Raw genomic sequence first — 20,094 nt, forward strand, 5'->3', positions numbered from 1 at the left:
GATCCAGCTGGTCCACGCCTCTGATTCTTTTGATCGCAATGTTTGGTTTTATGATTGTTATTAGGCAAGTTAGATGAACAAATTTATGTGCCTATCCCACAATGTGATTGAGTGGGAGATGTTGGACGTAGGCCGGTGGGGCCCACCGGTGAGCAATCACTAGTGGGTGGGTCCCACATGTTTAGGCATCTTCCGGCCTTTCTCCTTTTCGGTTATATTCAAATTCAAAATTGAATTTGATTTATGATAGGAGATAGGGATAAGACCGGATGATATGGTCTCATCCAATCTCCTCTCCTTTCCTATAAAAGGCACGCGCTCTCTCTCGCATAAATATAAGATATACAAAATACTGAGAGTATACGGAGAGAGAAACATTGTGCACGAGAGTCTGTCCATCTTAGCTTGTCCTTGGGACGATCTGATCCATAGATCGCAATCCGGGACCACTATATACCGTAGGATCAACGTGGTGGAAGCTCCTCCATTTAGATGGGGAACTGTTATTTATTCGAAAATTACTTTCGACAGTGGAGTCAGCGGACGTGGATGGCGTCCTGCCCCTTCCCAGACCGAATCGATGCAAGCAGAGGCTTTTGGGCCTCATGTATGTGTTTTATCCACACCGATTCATCTAATTTTTTTCAAAATCATTTCAGGGATTTAAGATTTAAGTGGACCACATCACACAAATTAAGTAGTAATAATAATTAATGACACCCACTGCTAAAACCTGTTTAGGGCCTATTTAATTTTCAAATTACAATGTATTTACATTGTAAATTAAGTAGCCATTATTACTTGTATTTTTAGCTCCAGGCCTAAAGCTGATGTTGACCAATCCGGTGTTCTGGAGCAAAACAAAAGGGGAAAAACATTTTAAGTGCGATATAGTTTAAATTGAACAGATAAAACAAATGCATCATGGTGACTACCACGGGGAACTAGTGAATGGCAGTGTTAATAGACAACCGGTACAATAAATTTTTGCTTTGCAATCAGTCATTCCAATCTACCTTTTCTTTTGGGTGAGAGGTCCCACCTGCAGCTCATTGTCATAGAAATATTCACTCATCTTAATAACGTGACCCATCATCTTTGAAAATCGATTCAAGCTCCGCCACAAAATCATTGCAGGGTACTTTTTTCGGAAGGGGATTGGCTGGTGTACCACACACCACCAATCTGGCTTATGTGTTGACGTCACCAAGTTCTATGGGTCCCATCACGAGGTATGTGTTATCTCCCAACCGTCCTTTCATTTGGCAAAGTTGTCGTAGGGCTTGAGCTTAAAATAATAATAATAATAATAAAATCCAAAGAACAAGGGAACCACACTGCAAAAAGCAGGAGTCTTGGATCAATATGATATTTGGTTTTCCTCCTTATCCAGGTCCGAGTGACATTATGAAAAGATTGGATAGTGGGCCCTATGAATATTTTAATGGTGAGAATTATTGTCCTATTGCTACTTGTAGTGTGGTCCACTTAAGCTTTGTATATGAATCATTTTTGCAGTCATGCTCTAAAATGATCTTGAAAAATGGATGAAAGGTGTGGATATAATAAATACATCATTTTAGGGCCCATGTAACTTTGATTCATTTGAACCGTTTTTACAACGCCACCGCTTGTCTTGGCACGACACATAGCCACAATCGGTGGTGTGTGGTACACCAGCTAATCACACTTACCTTTTTCTTCACGAGTTGAATCTTGGCCATCCATTTGTAACTCATTTTCATAGGAAAACTACATTGTCCCACGATATGACCCATCATCATAGAAAACCACAATACGCGGCACGACAAACTCACCCTAATGTATTCATAGCACCACCTCCAATTTATTCCCACATCTTTTCATAGTTTTAACGCATCGTCATAAAATATTCTACCTACTTTTCTTTCTTTCTTTCTTTCGTTTTTTCTTTACACACACACCCTCACATCCATATGTACTCCAACTCATAACGTATATGGTATATACTGAAACTCTTGTGAGTCTACCACAAACCCTGAGGCCTTATTCTTCACGTCTCAAGTTTTGGATGATAGTTCATTATTGTTGGAACTGGGGACTTGAAAATCAATGTATACCATAATCACACTACGTCAATTTAGTTGTTGATATTAAGTAATTACCATGGGTTTTCTTGAATATATATCTCACGTCACCCCGGAAAAAATGTTACATTTGTGGGGGCCATCATGATATAAGTGTCTTATCCACATCGTTCATTCCTTTAGCTAGCTCATTTTAGGGCATGTGTTGAAAAATGAGGCAGATATAAAGCTCAAATGGACCACACCATAGGAAATAATGGGAATTAAGCTCCTACCATTGAAAGCTTTTTGAGAGCCCTAGAAGTTTTGGATAAAAATAATATCTTTGTTTTCCCTTTATCTATGACTCTGTGACCTTATGAACCGGTTGAATGACAAATAAACATCAATGTCAGCTTTAGAAAGAAAATAGCTTTCAACGGTTGACATCCTTACAATCATTATTTCTTAAGACGGGGCCCACTTGACTTTGGGATTTGCCTCATTTTTGGACTCAAATCTTAAAATGTGTCGTGAAAAAGGTTGGATGGTGTGGATAAGTCACATACATCATGATGGGGCCCACAAGTTTAAATCAGTAAAACTTGATATTTTAAACTGTTTTTCGAGATGTAATTCTTGCCGATTTCATACAGTTGAAGTTAGTCATAATTACTTCTTTTACAAGTATTTACAGGGAAACTTAAAAATCACACAGTCCCTAATGACACAATCGAAATCGGTGAACTTGCACCCAAGCGCCTCGAGTGCTCTGAGAGATATTAAATTCTTCCTCAAATTAAGAACATATCTCACTTCAGTTAAGATACGCTCCATGCCATCAAATATCTTGATACGTACCGATCCAACTTCTACCATTTTATGTGCATTATCATTGCCCAAAAACACATGGCCACTATCGCACTCAGTAAAACTGGTGAACCAACTCCGATGAGGGGTCACAGGTATAAAGCCCTTGTATTCAAAATCTATTCTCCGTTGAAGTACCTGGATTTTATTGTGGTCAACATGTTACTATTATTCATTTCCTCACTGGATTCCACAATGTTGGCTTCCTTGGAAAAACTATCTGAATTCTCCTTTCTCGACTTAGGATTCTGACAATCCTTCTTCATGTGCTCCGTCATGCCACAATTCTGACACTTCAACTTGCCTTTGACTTTGCCCTTAGATTTAGACCTCGATCACGAAGATCCATTGTCCCGTTCAGAATTTATTTCCCTCGTAACCCGTGCATCTGTAGAAGCATCCACGTCATCATTTTTCTTTCTCATCACCTTCGACTAAAGGGTTGAGATAACGGTCTTAACACTAATGGTCATTCTATCAATTCACAAAGAGTCCTTGAATGACTTATATAAAACTGGAGGAGAATTCAGTAGTACACATGCCTAATCATCATCTTTCATCATCTCTTCCACATCCAAAACTTTACAAATCAACTTATTAAAGTAACTAATGTGGGACTCAACATCAGCGTCATCTGTCATCTTCAGATTGAACTATAGCCTCAAGTACAAACGATTCTCAAAAGATTTCTTCACATAAATATTCTCTAATTTCGCCCATGTACTTGCTGGAGTTTTCTCTTTAATAACATTATAAATGACCTTATTCATTAAGAATTATTGAATAGATATTCTAGCTTTCTTATCCATCTTACTCCATTCGTCTTTTGTCATAGATTACAGTCATTTTTCAAGGAGAGCATCTCCTAATCCTTATTGAACAGGATACCATTCATCTTAATTTTCTTCAGTTCAAAATTGTTTTTACCGAAATATTTTTCTACATCAAACTTTGGATTAGATTCCATTAATATGTTGCTTTCAAATTTGACATGTTTCCCAACGTTTGCTCTAATACCACTTGTTGGAAACCGTGGAAATACCTAGAGACGAATTAAGCAAAGTACAAGCAATCACACAACCAAATCCAAATAAGAACAATCTGAATTTTACTTGAAAAAACCATTTTGGAAAAAACAACCACAGTACAAAGCGACGAATAATGTACTATGAAAGCAGAAATTATATGAGATAGTCTTACCAAATCAAACAAGCATTGAATCTACTTTGCAAGCCCTAGCTATGCCCTTGAACCCTTAGGAACGATTTAGAAATCCCTAATACACTTATATACCTCTCTCTCTCTCTCTCTCCCCCCCAAAATCCCGACTACAACTAATATATAAATTATCACAACTGGAATAGAAAACTAATCCCACTCTTACGCAATTTTGTGATTAACAGAATGGACTATCATTCATTTAAATATAAGCTAAAAGAAATCCAAAGACAGTATTACATTTCCTTAGACTGCATCAGGGCTTCATTAACGATACCCTACGGGTTCATTACATTTCCCTTGCTATAATAGTCCAAAGCTCAGCAATTACCTCATATATTCAATCTGAATCCCATCAATGGTTGTATTTACTCCAGTCCCACCTCTCGGCACCAAAGTAACCCAGATGTACTCATCTTCATCTGCCTCTAAATCTTCCACCACTTCTGAAATCCCTAACTTAAGAGTGCTCTTTCCCTTCACTGTCGAATCTCCCTCATTCCTCACTAACCTTACACCACTGCGCATGTTAACATAGGTCCCTGCAAACTCTCGAGACTCAGGTCCTGTGGTGGTTTCATCAACCACATTGACATAGACATCAAACTTCACATATGTGTCCTTCTTAACATCAATCCCATACACGACTAACACCTCTTCTTCTTCCTCTTTCTCTTTTTTGCTTCTGTGAATCTTAGGCCTATGGACCTTGGTCCTTATGGTAGTGTCGAGGGTGCGACCCTCTGGGCCAAAGTCCGGAGAAAAGGTGTGACTCGGCAGTTGCAATCCATTCTGGGTCTCTCTCATCTTCAATATGTTGCGTGAGATTTGGGGAGAAATGGATGGTTTGGGGCGTGCATTGAGCCAAGGAAGGTCCACCTCCTGGTAAGTATACCTGAATTTAGTCATGTCCAAGGTATCCCGTATCTTGATCCTGACAAGTTGGGCGTTCTCATCATAGAAGTAGAAGTAAGAGTCGAGCCACTCAGGATCTTCAAACTCAAGACGGTTCCCTCTTAGCCCCTTCCAGACATTCCACAGGCGATCAATGTTTGCGTGATGAGCATAGAAGACAGGGTCACGTGCAGCCGAGTAGAACGCACCCATGTCCTCCCCCTCAGGCGTTATATCGCTCCCAGCCCATGAGTGCAACGTGTCATGGGGAGCAATCTCTATTGTTCCTGGCGACTTGCAGTAGCCCTCCTTACCGGCTTTGTACTTGCATCCCATGAAGAGCTCGGGCTTCTTTGCACCAGAAACCATTTGAGTATACATGAATGCAAGGTTGGAGGATATTTGGTCCTCAGGCCCAAGCCCACTCTCCTTTTCATTGTAGCTGATGTCGGCGACGTGGGGTGGGAGGTGGATGGGATTCCGGTCCTTATCAACGAAAGACCCATTCAAGTACATACTGGGGAAAACCATGCCTGCAGGGTTATCCCAATTCCAGTAAGGCAGCGCAAAGGTGTCGTCTCCCATGAATTTCGCAAGCATCCGCTCATGGAAGTAGATCATGGCGCGATGCCATGGGAAGAATAGCCATGAATTGTGTATCTTGAAAATGGAGGTTGAATTTTCTTGGTTATAGGCTCCGGTGCAATAGATGCAGTGCATGTTTGCTTGGCGGTTAAAGCTACGTGGGTCATCATAGCTGAGTTGCTTCATGATTGAGACGGCCTTCTCGTACTTGGCAATATACTCTTCATCAACAAGGTAGGTTGGCCGACGGATACGCATCGGTGAGGAAGGGCTTGGGAACTGGAAATCTATGACGGACTCCTCCGATTTTGGTTTGGGAGGGCAACAGTACACTGGCCTATCGGCATCTGTAAGGGACTTGTGACAGCTGCTTATGTTAGCAACCACGAGAATGGTTTTTGTTTTATTAGGCTCACTGCTGCTTGAAAACCATCCTCCATTCACACCAAACACGGTTCTCCTGAGCCATTCAAATGCTGCAGATATGTAGACTGCAGGGCTCTTCTCTTCATCCAAGCCTCTTAATTCCCTACACATTCAAAAGGAAAGATAATTGTAAGTGGCAAAGCAAGAGATGATGCCGAGTGAGGACGGTTGATCATGAGCAGTCATGATAATTTGAATGAAGATTAATATGATGATGATGATGATGATGATGATGATAGATGCAAATCAGTTATAGAATTGACAAATGATCACCTAAATGAGCCTGCGTTAATAGTAATATACGAATTTGCACCACTAATCGATTCGATTCATTAAAATAAGGCCTTAGGCCTTACAAATGATTCCATTTGCATGGACTGAATGGATTTTTGTGTATAAAAGGCTAAAGGCCTTATTTGGATTATGAACTATTGCTGTAAATATGGTGTAATAGTATAATAATTGAACTTTAAGTCACAGCTGTGTAGAATTATTTGTTAATTACAATTTTACAAATGTGTTAACTATTCCTCTGGTCATAATACTTGATATATCAACCCACACCTCCAAATCATCCTACCCTTGTGTGGATGAAGCATATGCCCAAAAAGAGCAGCTGAATCCTCTATAACACCTGTTGTACCGTGAGCCCATGTTATAATCTTACTTATCACATCCACTCCATACATCAAGTGTGTCCCTCGCTGTTTAGGCCGCAGCTAAAAAAAAAAAATCACTAATATCAGCAATTAAGGTGGTCCGCACCATAGGGAACAATGGAGAGGAGACAGCCACAGATTCATGTCTGGATCTTACAATGGCTCAAATAAATTAAGATGGCATGTACATAACAGCGTGACTCGCAAACAGTGTGAAAGGTTTTATTGGCCAAGCATCCCCTCCCAACGTCTCCTTGTAGTGTGGACCACCTGAGCTTCTGGTCAGTTTGATTTTTGGTCCCATGGGCTAACATCAAAGGGTGTATAGAATGGATGGGGTGGATCTGATGCAAAGTTGGCGTAGCCCCACAACAACCCCGGTGTCATATGAGCTCCCCTCAAAAATAATTAGCAAAAGATGACAAGTCGGAGGAAGTATTAATACAGTTTTATTTCTCTTCCCTACTCTGCTTAAGCTGAACTTAAAATTATAAGAATAATAATAATAATAATAATAAGCTAAAGAAACTAATGGCGATTAGAGACATACCCCTCTATATGGTAGCCGTGAAGGATGAGAGTTGCAGAGAAGCCAAGCGTCACAAGAATGATAGCGAGCAGGACCGTTGAGAACCACAGCTTCGATCCCATGATGGAAGCTGCAACCTTGATCTTAAGGAGGATGTGTTGAACGGCAAATGAGAGATCTTTGTTGAGCGGCGAATGAGAGACCTTTGTTGCGCCTTTATAAAGACATAGAACTTTGACCCGAATTACTACCCTTATTTTAAATTCTATAGATCTCACCCATTTATCCTTAATGGATTTTATTATTATTATTTTTTTTTTTTTTTCAAGTTTACAACCAATAGGCAATCGATCAATAATTGAAGGTTAGGTATGAACATCCAAGGAAATTTCTTTATGTATCCATGATGGTGGACCCCAGCCAATTAAAGGCTCCGATCTCTCACACGTGTGACGTGAATCCTCTTGGGGCTTGTTTGAATGGTTGACTATGACATTCATGTGGTGGAAAACTCACATCCTTAAATGTTCCCATTGATTGGATACAATCCACTGTCAAATCATAGTAATCCAAACGAATATGACACTTGAGGGAGATTTGCTGACGTGTCATAGTTCCGTAGTCCTACATGATAAAAATTGGAAATGGACCATACTATAGAAATCAACGAGAATCGGAAGCCAACCATTGAAAGCTTCTCAGTGTAAGCAAAAGTATTGGAATAAGCTGATCTTTATGTTTTCCCTTCATTCATTCAAGTCTATGTAAACTTATGAGCAGGTTGGATGGCAAATAAGATCATGGTAAGCCTTAGGAAGCTTTCAACAATGGACATCATTGTCTCCACTCCTTGGTGTGAAGTGGTCCACTTGGGCTTTGGATCTGCCTCATTTATTGGGTCATGCCCTAAAAATTGTATTGCAAAATGGTTGGACATTAATGTCTCTATATAACACATTTGAAAATTCATGTGTCCAATCACAATTCTTTGTTTACATGCATATCCATAGTTGGAAATGTATCATAGTCCGAAATGTATGGAATCACAATTCATGGTTTACATGCATATCCATCATCCGAGATGTATCATGGAAGTGACGTAACATAGTACTCCCACTAGCTTTCGATTATGTAATTGCTAATCCAAATAGGCCCTTGTATGTTTAGTTCAAAAACTTAATACAACTTACTACCATCAATTATTTTTTTTGGGAAACTTGAGAGCTCGTCGCTTATAACTCTGTAGGCATCTTCAGGGGGCACCATTAAAGAGATAAAGGCCAACATTTTGATTCCATTAAACCACACAAAATTCCTCATGGGTCTTGTTTACATTTTGAGATCAGCTAATCAGTTCAACAACAATCCACCAACTAAACCTTTTTACATTTCATTGAAATGGCCCACCCCGCTTTATCCATGGAATTCCATCTTTGGAAGCTGTTCTTATTCATTATATACTGTACATCTTCATTGTATCTATATACACCCTGTAGAGAAATATATATAAGAAAAATTATTCATAAATCATTTTTGTTAAAAATGTGCCTCTGTAAAGCATAAACGAGGGGATGCAGACATTGTGATTCCTTTAAAATATAAATATAAAATATGTAATTTTATAGTGTGGAGCACATGCCGTTATAGCCACAGCTAACATGCAGTCCAATTTCTTAATTGAGTTCAACCACACATGGTGAATTTGAAATATAAAATTAAACCGTCTAAATGGTGAGCTCCAATTTAGATGGATCATAAACTAACCACTTGAGTTGGATCATAAATTAACCTTACATGGTAAAATTCGACATTTGTGGATACCTAATTATCATTGCATTATATATTTCATCTCAACTGTAGTTTCTTGGGTGTTAAATTTAACTAAAATGCAACACCTTTTTTAAAGTTAAATAAATAAATAAAGAGGAGAAGAAGAAGAAGAAGAAGTTGTCAATATGTACTTTGATGACCAAGAGGGGTTTTCTCGGTATATGGCCTGTATAAGGTAGTTCTCTGCACTCCATATGCATAAAGTGGTGTGGCGTATTGTTGTGGAGAAGGAAAGATTATGTTTCTATTTTTATGGGTGGTGTTAATATGGGAGGCGCTAATATGGTTGGTGCTAATATGGAATGTGCTATATTTGGGATGTGCTATTTTTGGTTCCTTTCTTAGCCTAGAAGCTTCTTGTATCTCTATATATTGAGGTGCTCTTATATGAGCAACCATGAATAAGAAATCCTTCTATCTTCTTCTGCCGCGGAGGTAAGCTACCAGACTGAACCACGTAAATTTTCATTGTGTTAAGTATGTGATTGCGTTTATTAGATTCTTTATGGTATTAAAGCTATCGTTCTGATCCGACTCTCATTTGTCCGTCAATTTGGGAAGAAGTGAGACTGTGAAAATCAAGCATACTTCCGATATACATAACTTTTCGCTCCTCCGAATGAGCAAGAAGGTAGGGTGCTGCCTCTTACATTCAAGATTTTTTAGACGAGACTTACACAGTACGACACTTCCTGTAAGTTCTCTCCACTATTTTTCTTTAATGGTTGAATCTGATAATAACAGCAACCCAAGCATGAGGCTCTCATCGGTTCTCTTGAATGATTTAAACTATGTTCCCTGGTCCCGAGCAGTCTCTTTGTTGCTTAGTGGAAAGTCAAAATTAGGGCACATCAATGGAACAAAAAATGCACCTAAGATGGATAACCCCAAGTTCGAAGAATGGCAATCTCATGACCATTTGGTTATGTCAACTCCATGGAACCAAAGATTGTTGAGATATCCCGTGGGTTTGTCAAGCTTAATGTTGATGGGTCTGCTTTGGGCAACCCGAGGAAATTGGGCGGCGGAGGTATTTGCAAGCGTGACGATGGGGAATTCTGTTTCGCCTTCTCAGTGGGGTATGACATTGGGTCTAACTCTAAAGCCGAGCTCAGAGTTGTCTATAATCGCATTTTGTTATGCCTTGAGTCCGGTTTTAATATGGTCCAGATTGAATCAGACTCTAGGCTCGTTGGTGCCCTCTTGGAGGTGGGTTCACTGGAACAGAAGGATCGATAGGCCAAGGGCTAGTGGGTCCTTCTCATACAGCCACATCCTTAGGGAAGGGAATGGTCCAGCGGATGGGATGGCCTGGTTAGGCTCCTCTCTTCAGCAGTCCTTTGTGACGTGGCAGGTTGCAGATCTCCCCCCCAAGATCAGAGGCTTGATTTTTCTATACAAAGTGGGCCTTGGGGCTCTCCAGGTCTCCTCTAGATCTAGGTTAGGCCCTAGTTTATAATTGTTTTGTTTCCTGCTTTTACGATAGGCCGTGGCTGGGATCTCTTTTTGTTCGCCTGGCTCGGGCCCGAATGAGTTGTATATGTTCTCCCTTGGAATATATGAATCTTTTCGGTTGAAAAAAAAAAAGGATTGCTGAGATATTCACTTTTTTTGAATCTGCTAAGGATCTTTGGGAATTTGTTAGGGATTTATATGACCATCAAAATAATGTTGCCCAAATCTTCCAGTTGAAACAAGAAATCAACGAATGTAAATAGGGAGACAATTTCTTTACTAAGCACTTGGGCAAGATGAAAAGTATGTAAGATGAACTCAATATGTATTGTCCTCTCACAACAAATCTCAAAATATTACAACAAAGGGCAAAGCAAGACAGGGTGTTTTAGTTATTGGCTAGTTTAAAACCTGAGTTTGAGAATCATCGAAGCCAGATCTTGATGGGATTGGATGTTCCCTCCTTGTCCAATATTTGTGCGACCAACCAGCAAGAGGAAACCAGAAAAGGGCCATGAGCAATGAGCGTAACTCTACTACTATCATTTCTGAAGCAAGTGCTTTATTGGTGGATAAAAGGAAGGATGACAAGAAGCAAGGGAACAATTATGGCAAGGATCAAAATCAATTTCGCAATCAAGGGAAAGGGTGTTGTTGTGAACACTGCAATAAAATTGGGCATACTAAAGATCATTGTTGCATCGCTCAACCCAATCTCAAGCCGAAGTTTGATAAGGGTGACAAGATTGCCAGAGCAACCAATAGTGTCACTTCCGATACCATCATCTCCATTGGATAATTAGCTAAACTTTTACAGCAACTGAGTAAGCCTGACTCCCGCATTCCTGAATCATCACCTTCTACCCATGCCTAGGTGATCTCCAAGCCTTTCTTTCCGCCACCTCTAATTCCCACACTTGGATTATTGATTCTGGTGCCACAGATCATGTGAGTAATGAATCTGTTGGCTTATCCAATTTTCCCTCACATACTAATAAAATTGTCTCAGTTGCAAATGGGTCTTTTGCTTCTATTCGTGGTTGTGGACAAATTAATTTTTTTCCCTAACTACCCTGATTTTGTGGCACTTTACATTCCTTCTTTTCCTTCAAAATTACTTTCTATTGGAAAACTGACTAATGCCTTGAACTGTGATGTTCTCTTTTCTCCCACTACTGTGATTTTTCAGGATCGAGTTATGGGGAAGAGGATTGGTGAGGGCATCTATTCGCATGGGTTATACTTGCTGAAATATGACTCTCAAGCTTTGACTGTTCAAACTCCCACTGATTGACACAAGCGTATGGGACATCATTCTGATCGCATTTTATCCTTACTTTTTCCCATTAAACCTAGACATTTTGGTACTTGTGAAGTGTGTCAATTTGCTAAATAGACTCGTTTACCATTTAGTACCTCATTGTCTGTGTCTGTTGTATCTTTTCAATTAATTCATTCTAATGTTTGGGGCCCTATTCCTTTTGATTCAGATGATGGTTATAAGTATTTCATTACCTTTATTGATGATAAATCACGTGCCACTTGGATTTATCTATTGAAATTTAAAAGTGAAGTTGTTTCTGCTTTCCAAACTTTTCAGTCCATGATTATAAATCAGTTTGGTACTCATGTCAAAATTCTTCGATCAAACAATGGTACCGAATATACTAAAAATCTCTTCTCAAATTATGTTAGTAAGCACTGTATCATTCACCAAACCAGTTATGTGGGTACTCCCCAACAAAATGGCATGGCCGAATGAAAAAAAATAGGCATTTTTTTCAAATGAATGTTCTGAAAAAATACAGGTCCCACGGGGTTCTCACATCTGCCTACTTAATCAATAGACTTCCTAGCCATGTTCTTGAATTTAAATCTCCTCTCGAAGTCCTCAAACAATGCCCTATTGATCTCTCACACCTTCGTGTGTTTGGCTGTCTATGCTATGTTCATGTTTCTACTCTTCATCGTAACAAACTTAATGCCCGGGCTATCAAATGTGTGTTTTTGGACTACTCTTCTACTTAGAAGGGGTACAAGTGTTATGACCTATCGAGTAGGAAGCTTCTTGTTTCTCGAGATGTTCGTTTTGTTGAGACTGAACCCTTTTTTAAGGCTCAGTCCCATAGGGAGTGTTTTAGTGATCTGGTCCCTCTCCCAACCGTCGGTCATGAACAGCAAAGAGAACCAATTACAACCCCATTCTAGCCACCAGTCACTCCATCAAAAGATGCCTCACCAACTGCTACCCCCATTGAGGCTCCACCTGAAAACATATTGTGTTGGTCAACCAGATCCTCTTAACCCCCTATGAAGTTGCAAGATTTCTATACCTATCATGCCACCACATTTTCCATTCAGAATCATTTGACATATAATAATGTGTCCCAATCTCATTTAGCTTTCTTAAGTTCTATTTCTGATGAGCCCAAAAGATTTCTTGAAGCCAATGTTCAACCAATATGGAGAAAGGCCATGGATGAAGAACTTCAAGCTCTTTATAAAAAATCATACTTAAGACCTTATCAAATTACTTAAAGGCAAGAAAATTGTAGGGTGTAAGTGGGTGTACAAAATCAAGTATATTCGTGATGGGACAGTTAAAAGGCATAAGGCTCAATTTGTGGCTAAAGGGTTCACACAAACCTATAGGGTTGATTACAAAGAAACTTATGCTCATGTTGCAAAGATGAATACTGTTCGGGTCCTTTTGTCTGTTGCTGTCAACCTGGATTGGTCTCTATTTCAGATGGATGTTAAAAATGCTTTCCCCCATGGAGACTTGGAAGAAGAAGTTTACATGAGCCTTCCACCAGGAAACCCTTAAGAGTCGAATTTGGAATTGGCTTACAAATTAAATAAGGCTTTGTATAGACTTAAGCAATCTCCTAGAGTTTGGTATGTCAAGTCGAGTTATGCTCTTTTGAGTTATGGGTTTAGTAGAAGTTTAGCTAACTCCTCCCTATTCACAAAAAGAGGTATTCGTGGAGCTACAGTTGTTCTCATTTATGTGGATGACCTCATCATTACAGGGGATAACAATCAAGACATTGCAGCAGTAAAATCTCTTCTTCACAAGAAGTTTGCTATCAAAGATCTGTGTATATTAAAATATTTTTTATGTATGGAAATCGTTCACTCCAAAAAAAGGCATCTTCCTGAATCAAAGAAAGTATGCCTTGGATTTACTACAAGAGACCGGCAAATTGAGTGTCAAACTTGTTGATACTTCAACTAATAGTTCTGGTTGTAACGTCCTGGATTTTTACTGTTTTGGATCTCCAAGAATCCTTGAATTTTTTTTAAATGCAATTAACTTATATTATCACTTACTGACCATTAGCACTCAATGTTAGTTTATGCACGGGTGGAACCAGTAAAGAACTGCACAAGTTCGATTAATCAACCGTAAGAAGCCAACGAATCCGCCCAATCACTTAAACATCAAGTTTAGCCCCATGATTTACTCACATAGGGCCTAAAATCTAATTGACCCATCGCTAACTAGTCAAGACAATCATAACTAAATTAAAGATCTAACCAAAATTGAGTTAGATAAGACCCGGATCTTGACTAATAGACCAAATCAACCCCGTTACTCTTTTAGCCTAAAACCGACGGTTTAGATTAATCATGACTAAATATCCACTTTTACTAGTTATAAATGGGCCACACTATGAACATAGTTAATCCAAACCCCAATCATTGCCCACAAGAAATCTCAATACCTAATTCATTCCAGAAATGCCCCGTTTTTCGAATAAGCTCTAAACACCTCGTTGGTAGGCCACTAGTTCCAAAACTATAGAATCATGTTCATCATACTGGCCTCGACGTCCATCGCGGGAGTCGGACCTGGGTACTGTTCAGAACCACTTAACTTGAGTCAAAGGACGAGTGCATGAGAAATGCAAATACCCTAAAGGAAGAAGCTGAAACTTAAGTAAATTAGGTCGTCCACTCTCAGGCAAAGTTGAGGATTTCGGATCGTCAGTTTATAACTAAACTTTACACATGGAGTAAAGATATTTTCCTACTCATATCCATATAGCCGCGGCCCCAATCGACCATCGGTGACCGTTGAATAGACTTCTAATCATATCTGTCGATTGGCGTATCTAAATGGCGAGCCGATCATATCCATACGTAGATCATCATTAGGGCTAACTATCCTAAGGTGTATATTAATATGTACGCCCCATAGTGGGCCCTAGAGGCTAAAAAACCCTCCCATATTTCTAGTATAGTAAAAACCCAACCCTTGTGGCCATTTACACCAAACCTAGCATTATAAAAAGGCCTCATTTGGGCACCCCCTCTCTCCATACGAATTTGCTTTAGAAAAAAGAAAGTGAGAAAGAAAGAAAGAGAGAAAGAGGAGAAAAGAGGAGAAAGAGAGGGAGAGCTTAGAAGCATGAGGGTTTGTGCACCTTCACCCTCTCATCTCCTCTATAGTAACACTGTCCTTCATTGGTGTCAATTCGGTGATGATTGAAGGTAGGTATTGAGTTATGTTTATAGATTTAGGTCTTGTGTTTAATCTCTTCCAATTCTTACAAGCTTGTATTCTTGTTTAGGCATCTCAACGATGATTTCCTAACACCATAACCCTACAGGCGCCGTGAATTGAGCGGTTCCTCACAAGGTATAAACTATTATCCTTAGGTGGCCTAGCACTAATTTTACTATAAGTTTAATGATTATGAGTGTTAGGATGATGTGCTTGAGTAACCTATAGAGAGAACCTAGCCAAAAACCTACATGGTAGATCCTCCTAAATTCCATAAAATGATTAAATGTTGTCTATTTGTTCTTCAATATGATTAGGTTTAATTTTCGTATGGCATGTTCATCCCATATATGATTTTAGTATAACATTCCTTATGGCATGTATGATTGCATAAAATCCTTGTTGTATGTTGGTGCTTGCATAAATCCTTGTTATATATTGGTGCTTGTATAAATCCTTATTGTATATTTGTGCTAGCATTAATCTTTGTTGTATGTTTGTGCTATGAATGATGTATAACTCTTGATCTTTTCAGTAACCCATCACAACACACATGCACATTAATTTCATATTTTTGTTAGTAGATTCATTGTAGAAAAATCTGAATTTTATGTTTAATGTATGAGAGCATAACTTCACTTGTGTAGAAGATGAATCCTGAATTATTGGAATATTATTAAATGTCATCAAACCCCTAACTTGGTTAAGGAGCTGAGGTGGGAGGAGGTGGTCCTATTGGTAGACCATCCTGCGGTTAAACCAGCGGGTTTGGGCAGATGCGAATGAGCGACAGTAGTTGGATTACATGAGTCGCCTGTACTCGATGTCGTCTGTCACGTACTCGCCTGAACTCGCACGGTCTAGTTCACTTACTGACCAACCATGTTTATTAATCATGTCTGCCCACGCCTGTATGGAACTTGGAACACCCTTCAACCACTAAAGCCTATTGATAATCGTTTGAAACCGATCTACTGACTCAAGAGTAGGGCATGGAGGAATGGGACACTATGTCCGAGCTGTTGGCCTATGCTGGGGTGACAGCCTTCCCGTAGTGACCGTGAGTGATCCCTCTTCTCAGCACTCCCCATGTGCTTAAAATCGGAGATGGGGAACCCAATGAGATCAAGGATCGCTCGGTCCTTTCCTCGCACGTTGAGGGGCCTTGGTCTCGCAACCAGTTAAGCGCAATGATATGTAGGGTGTACCAGTTTCCCCAATTTGCTGGATAAACGGAATTAATTAAATATTCGGCTAACATTATTCATGCATCGCATTAGATAGGATTTGACGACTCGGCAGTTAAGGTCACAATGAGGGAGTGTTGGCCATGCGCGACTGTGAGATGAAGTTGCTCGAGGGATTGTTGTTGCGAGGTTATGCATCATATCATAATACATGCATATACATTAATAAGACTAGTTAGGGATCTGTGAATATATGTCTTTCATTAAATTCATCATATAATTGATGCTTGTTGTAATTTAGGGCTAATAGTAACCACTGAGTTAGTTACTCCCACTCTGGGACGGTGTTTTAAAACACCAATCAGACCCTTTACTAGATGCAGGTGAGGCGGAGCTCGATGAGTCGAGCGGTGTGAGCATGGATGAAGAAGAGGAGCTTTCTACTTTCAACTTAGGGGCAAATCACCGTAGATTGTTGTTGGGGGTCGAATATTGCATATTAGACCCTAGTTATTGCCTGGATTTACGAACATTATAATGTTTAACGGCTTAATTTAATCGTGTTTGTGATGCAAGGTGAATTGACAAGCATGGACTGGAAAAGGGTACTAAAAACATGAAATTATCACCCCAAAGTCACCAAGGCAAGGGACAGACTCTATGGGACTAAGATCGAGGATTTACACGCCGGAGATCAGAGAAATTCCAGCCATTCACCTTAAACAGGCCTAAAAGACGTCTAAAATGCAAGATTACAGGGTTCCCACCATCTGATCAGCTCAAAACATTATACAGGGCCTGAGGACTCTAAATTAACCATACACGTCGAATTTCAGCCAATGAATCCCTCTGGAAGTGGCCCAACGGACAGATCAGCCCATAAACCATTGATTTTGGGCCCATTTGATTTTTGGATATGCTTCAAACTTGGGTTCAACCCATTAAATGAGGTGATAAAACGTATGGATGGAGTGGATCTCTCAGAAACATCACCATGGACTCCACCTGAGTCAGGGTGTGCATGGTGCACAAGTGCACCAGATGTGCACGGCAACTGCATCTCCTTCCGAAACGAGTTGGTCTCGTGACTGAGTCAAAAACGACAACTGCTTTTTATTTCTTCCATAGACAGTTGCGCAGGGGCATTTTTCAGAAGCTGGTGGGCCACCATCATGGACCATCTATCTGATCCAAGCCATTCATCTTGTAGAGGAGCTCGGGACAGTCGAACCCATGTCTACCTCGTACATCAATGCAAGCACACGTGCCGATCACAGCGGTCACAAAAAGACCATTCTACTTTGTCCAAACTTGTTGCAGCATGATTTCTTCTATGGGTCACACCGAATCTGATCTAAAACTGTCCCTTCCCATCCAAAATTTTGAGGAGAATGCAATGGACGGTCTAGATTTCTCATAAATTATCAATCATGGGCCCCACCATCAGCATAGTGCAAGAGCCCTTTCGCAGGCTCTATTTTTGGCGTCCGAACGTTGCCCGATTTTTACGGCCCATTGTACGTCCATGGCAGTGATCGGATGACTATCTGGACCGTCCAAAATTATCCCATGGGACCATCGAGCAAGGCCAAGAAGCCTGACCGGAATAGATATTGCAACAGATCTGTGTTTTGCCAAAACTCATTCCCACGCAAGAGGATTTCGCGATTTTGCTACGCAACATGTTTCTAAATTCGTTGTTGCGTAAACTTACGCAGCAACCGACTCTTCTGCCATCTCATGTACAACCGACTCCCTTGGCTACAAAAAGGAGAAGAGAGAGAGCATGAAAAAGGGGGAGGAGATCTCGGCTGAGAATGTCAGTCGCAGAGAGAGACAGGGAGTAGTTTTGTTTATTTGTTTTATTTGTAGTTTTTTTTATCATGGTTTCCCAGAGATCTGGTCCAATCATGTTAGGCGAGACCTCTTAGATAGGGCTAAGAGGTGAAGCTTGTAGGAGATGGGGGACTCTATTTTATGCCTTTAATTTAATTTATGAACTGAATTTGATATTAGTTTGATTATTAAGGGAATGTTTTTAGTTTTTTAATGGTTTGTTGTGACTAAAATTACAATGGGTTTGCGATAGATTGAGCATGTTCCTTTCCTTTTGATGTTTATGATGTCAAGAAGCCCTGTCGTTCACCATCGTCTCTTGGGCATGGTCGGATGACGGTACCTTTCCTAACCTTCATAGCATATTGATTGGTTGGTAATTAGTTTAATTATGTTGTTTACTTTGTCTCATGGGCATGGTTTGGTGATGGAATCCATTCTAATTCATATACCTTTCATCTCTTGAAAACTATATCAAAGGAAGTTCAGTTTGATGGTTACACCCTTCAACTGGATGAAGATAGGACTCTAAGTCCAGTTGAATACTTGAAACAGGCATAAGATCTCCCTGATTTCTACAAGTGGATCCTCTGAATCCCTAGTGTCCTTTCTCTGAATTCCTTAAGTTTTAGATAATTATTTCATCATTATTCCTCAATTTACACTCGATTTAGATTTCATCTTACTCTAATTCTAGTTCTACTTAGTTTCAGATTACGTACAGGTTTCAATCCCTTAGGATTCGACCTCGGTCTCACCGAGTTTATTACTACATCACAACCCTATACTTGGGAGTGAACAAGTTTTTGGCGCCGTTGCCGGGGACTGACGGTTACGTTTTTCTGAAATTAATTAGTTTTAGAATTAAGTTAGGATTAGGATTTTAATTAAGAAACCTTGAGGGGTAGCAGTTTGTCCATTTCTCCAACTAAAGTTTGGATGATTTTTCCAACCAGGATTGTACGTATTAGAGGTCGGTCCATTGAAAGGTCTTTGATAAGTATTTACGGCATTGGATTGTTCATTCAACACTTCTCGAAAGGCGGGTATTGTAGGACAATTTTCAGTTGTATGAATGTTGCAATCACAGATGCCGCAAACACTTTCATTAACCTTATCCTTCTTTCCTTCCATGGCCTCAAATTTTCTTATGAGCGTAGTCACTTTATACTTGAGATCATCCTCTTCTTTTAAGAGATACAATCCACCTTTCTCCTTAGATTGAGTCGGCCTAGACGTGGTGTTCGATTTTGGGTAATAGTCCCATGATTGTGTTTTTTCAGCAAGACTATCGAGGTAATCCCATACCTCATCGACATTTTTATTAATGAATTCTCCATTACACATTGTCTCGACCATTTGGCGCATGGAAGATGTCAGTCCATCGTAGAAAAAATTTGTAATGCGCCACGTTTCAAAGCCGTGTTGTGGGCATGAACTGACCAAATCCTTGAACCTTTCCCAACATTGGTAAAATGTTTCATCCTCCTTTTGGGTGAAGTTCATGATTGCTTTTCTAAGGGTAATTGTTTTATGATGTGGAAATTTTTTTTTTATAAATTCCCTCTGCATATCATTCCATGTGCCAATGGATCTAGGACGCAGTGAATGTAACCATGTTTTAGCCTTCTCCTTCAAGGAAAAAGGAAAGAGTTTCAGCCTGACTGTGTCCTCAGACACATTTTGAAAATATAAAGTGGCTATGATCTCATCAAACTCTTTCAAATGTAGATATGGTTCTTCAGATTCAAGCCCATGGAACTTAGGAAGGAGTTGGATAACCCCTGGCTTGATGTCCATATGTCCTGTATTTTTAGGAAAAATCATGCATGAGGGCGTACTCACCCCCGCTGGTTGTAAATAATCTCGTAAAGTACAAGGCGGGGGTGCTTGATGCACCTCATTCTCATCCTGAATGTCCTCCACCCTAGGTTGGGGTAGAAGAGGTTGGTTTTCAGCCATCACTTCAATTAACTCAGGGGATTTTGAGTGGTGTCTAGTCCTGCGATGGATAGTCAACCCCTCAACCAATCCTCCTTCAGTCAAGAGA

At 39.9% G+C, this 20,094-nt stretch overlaps 1 protein-coding gene and 1 non-coding gene across 3 annotated transcripts in view; one reads left to right on the forward strand and one right to left on the reverse strand.

The window, feature by feature from the left end:
• LOC131234322 (aureusidin synthase-like) overlaps positions 1 to 20,094 on the reverse strand; it is a 72,206-nt gene that overhangs the window by 22,063 nt on the left and 30,049 nt on the right. The window contains exon 2 of one of the 2 annotated variants that reach the window (XM_058231117.1): positions 4,452 to 6,141. The exons of the other annotated variant lie outside the window; for it this stretch is intronic. Within the exon in view, the coding sequence (XP_058087100.1) occupies positions 4,461 to 6,141 (1,681 nt within the window). The 3' untranslated portion in view covers positions 4,452 to 4,460. Of the gene's footprint in view, positions 1 to 4,451; positions 6,142 to 20,094 lie in introns of those variants that run through there. 2 annotated transcript variants of the gene reach the window in all.
• Positions 19,462 to 19,568, forward strand: LOC131235791 (small nucleolar RNA R71). Its single transcript, XR_009166312.1, has one exon. It is a non-coding gene; the product is annotated as a small nucleolar RNA R71 (small nucleolar RNA).

The sequence above is a fragment of the Magnolia sinica genome, chromosome 19 (genome assembly GCF_029962835.1).
Source record: "Magnolia sinica isolate HGM2019 chromosome 19, MsV1, whole genome shotgun sequence".
Lineage (NCBI taxonomy): Eukaryota > Viridiplantae > Streptophyta > Magnoliopsida > Magnoliales > Magnoliaceae > Magnolia > Magnolia sinica.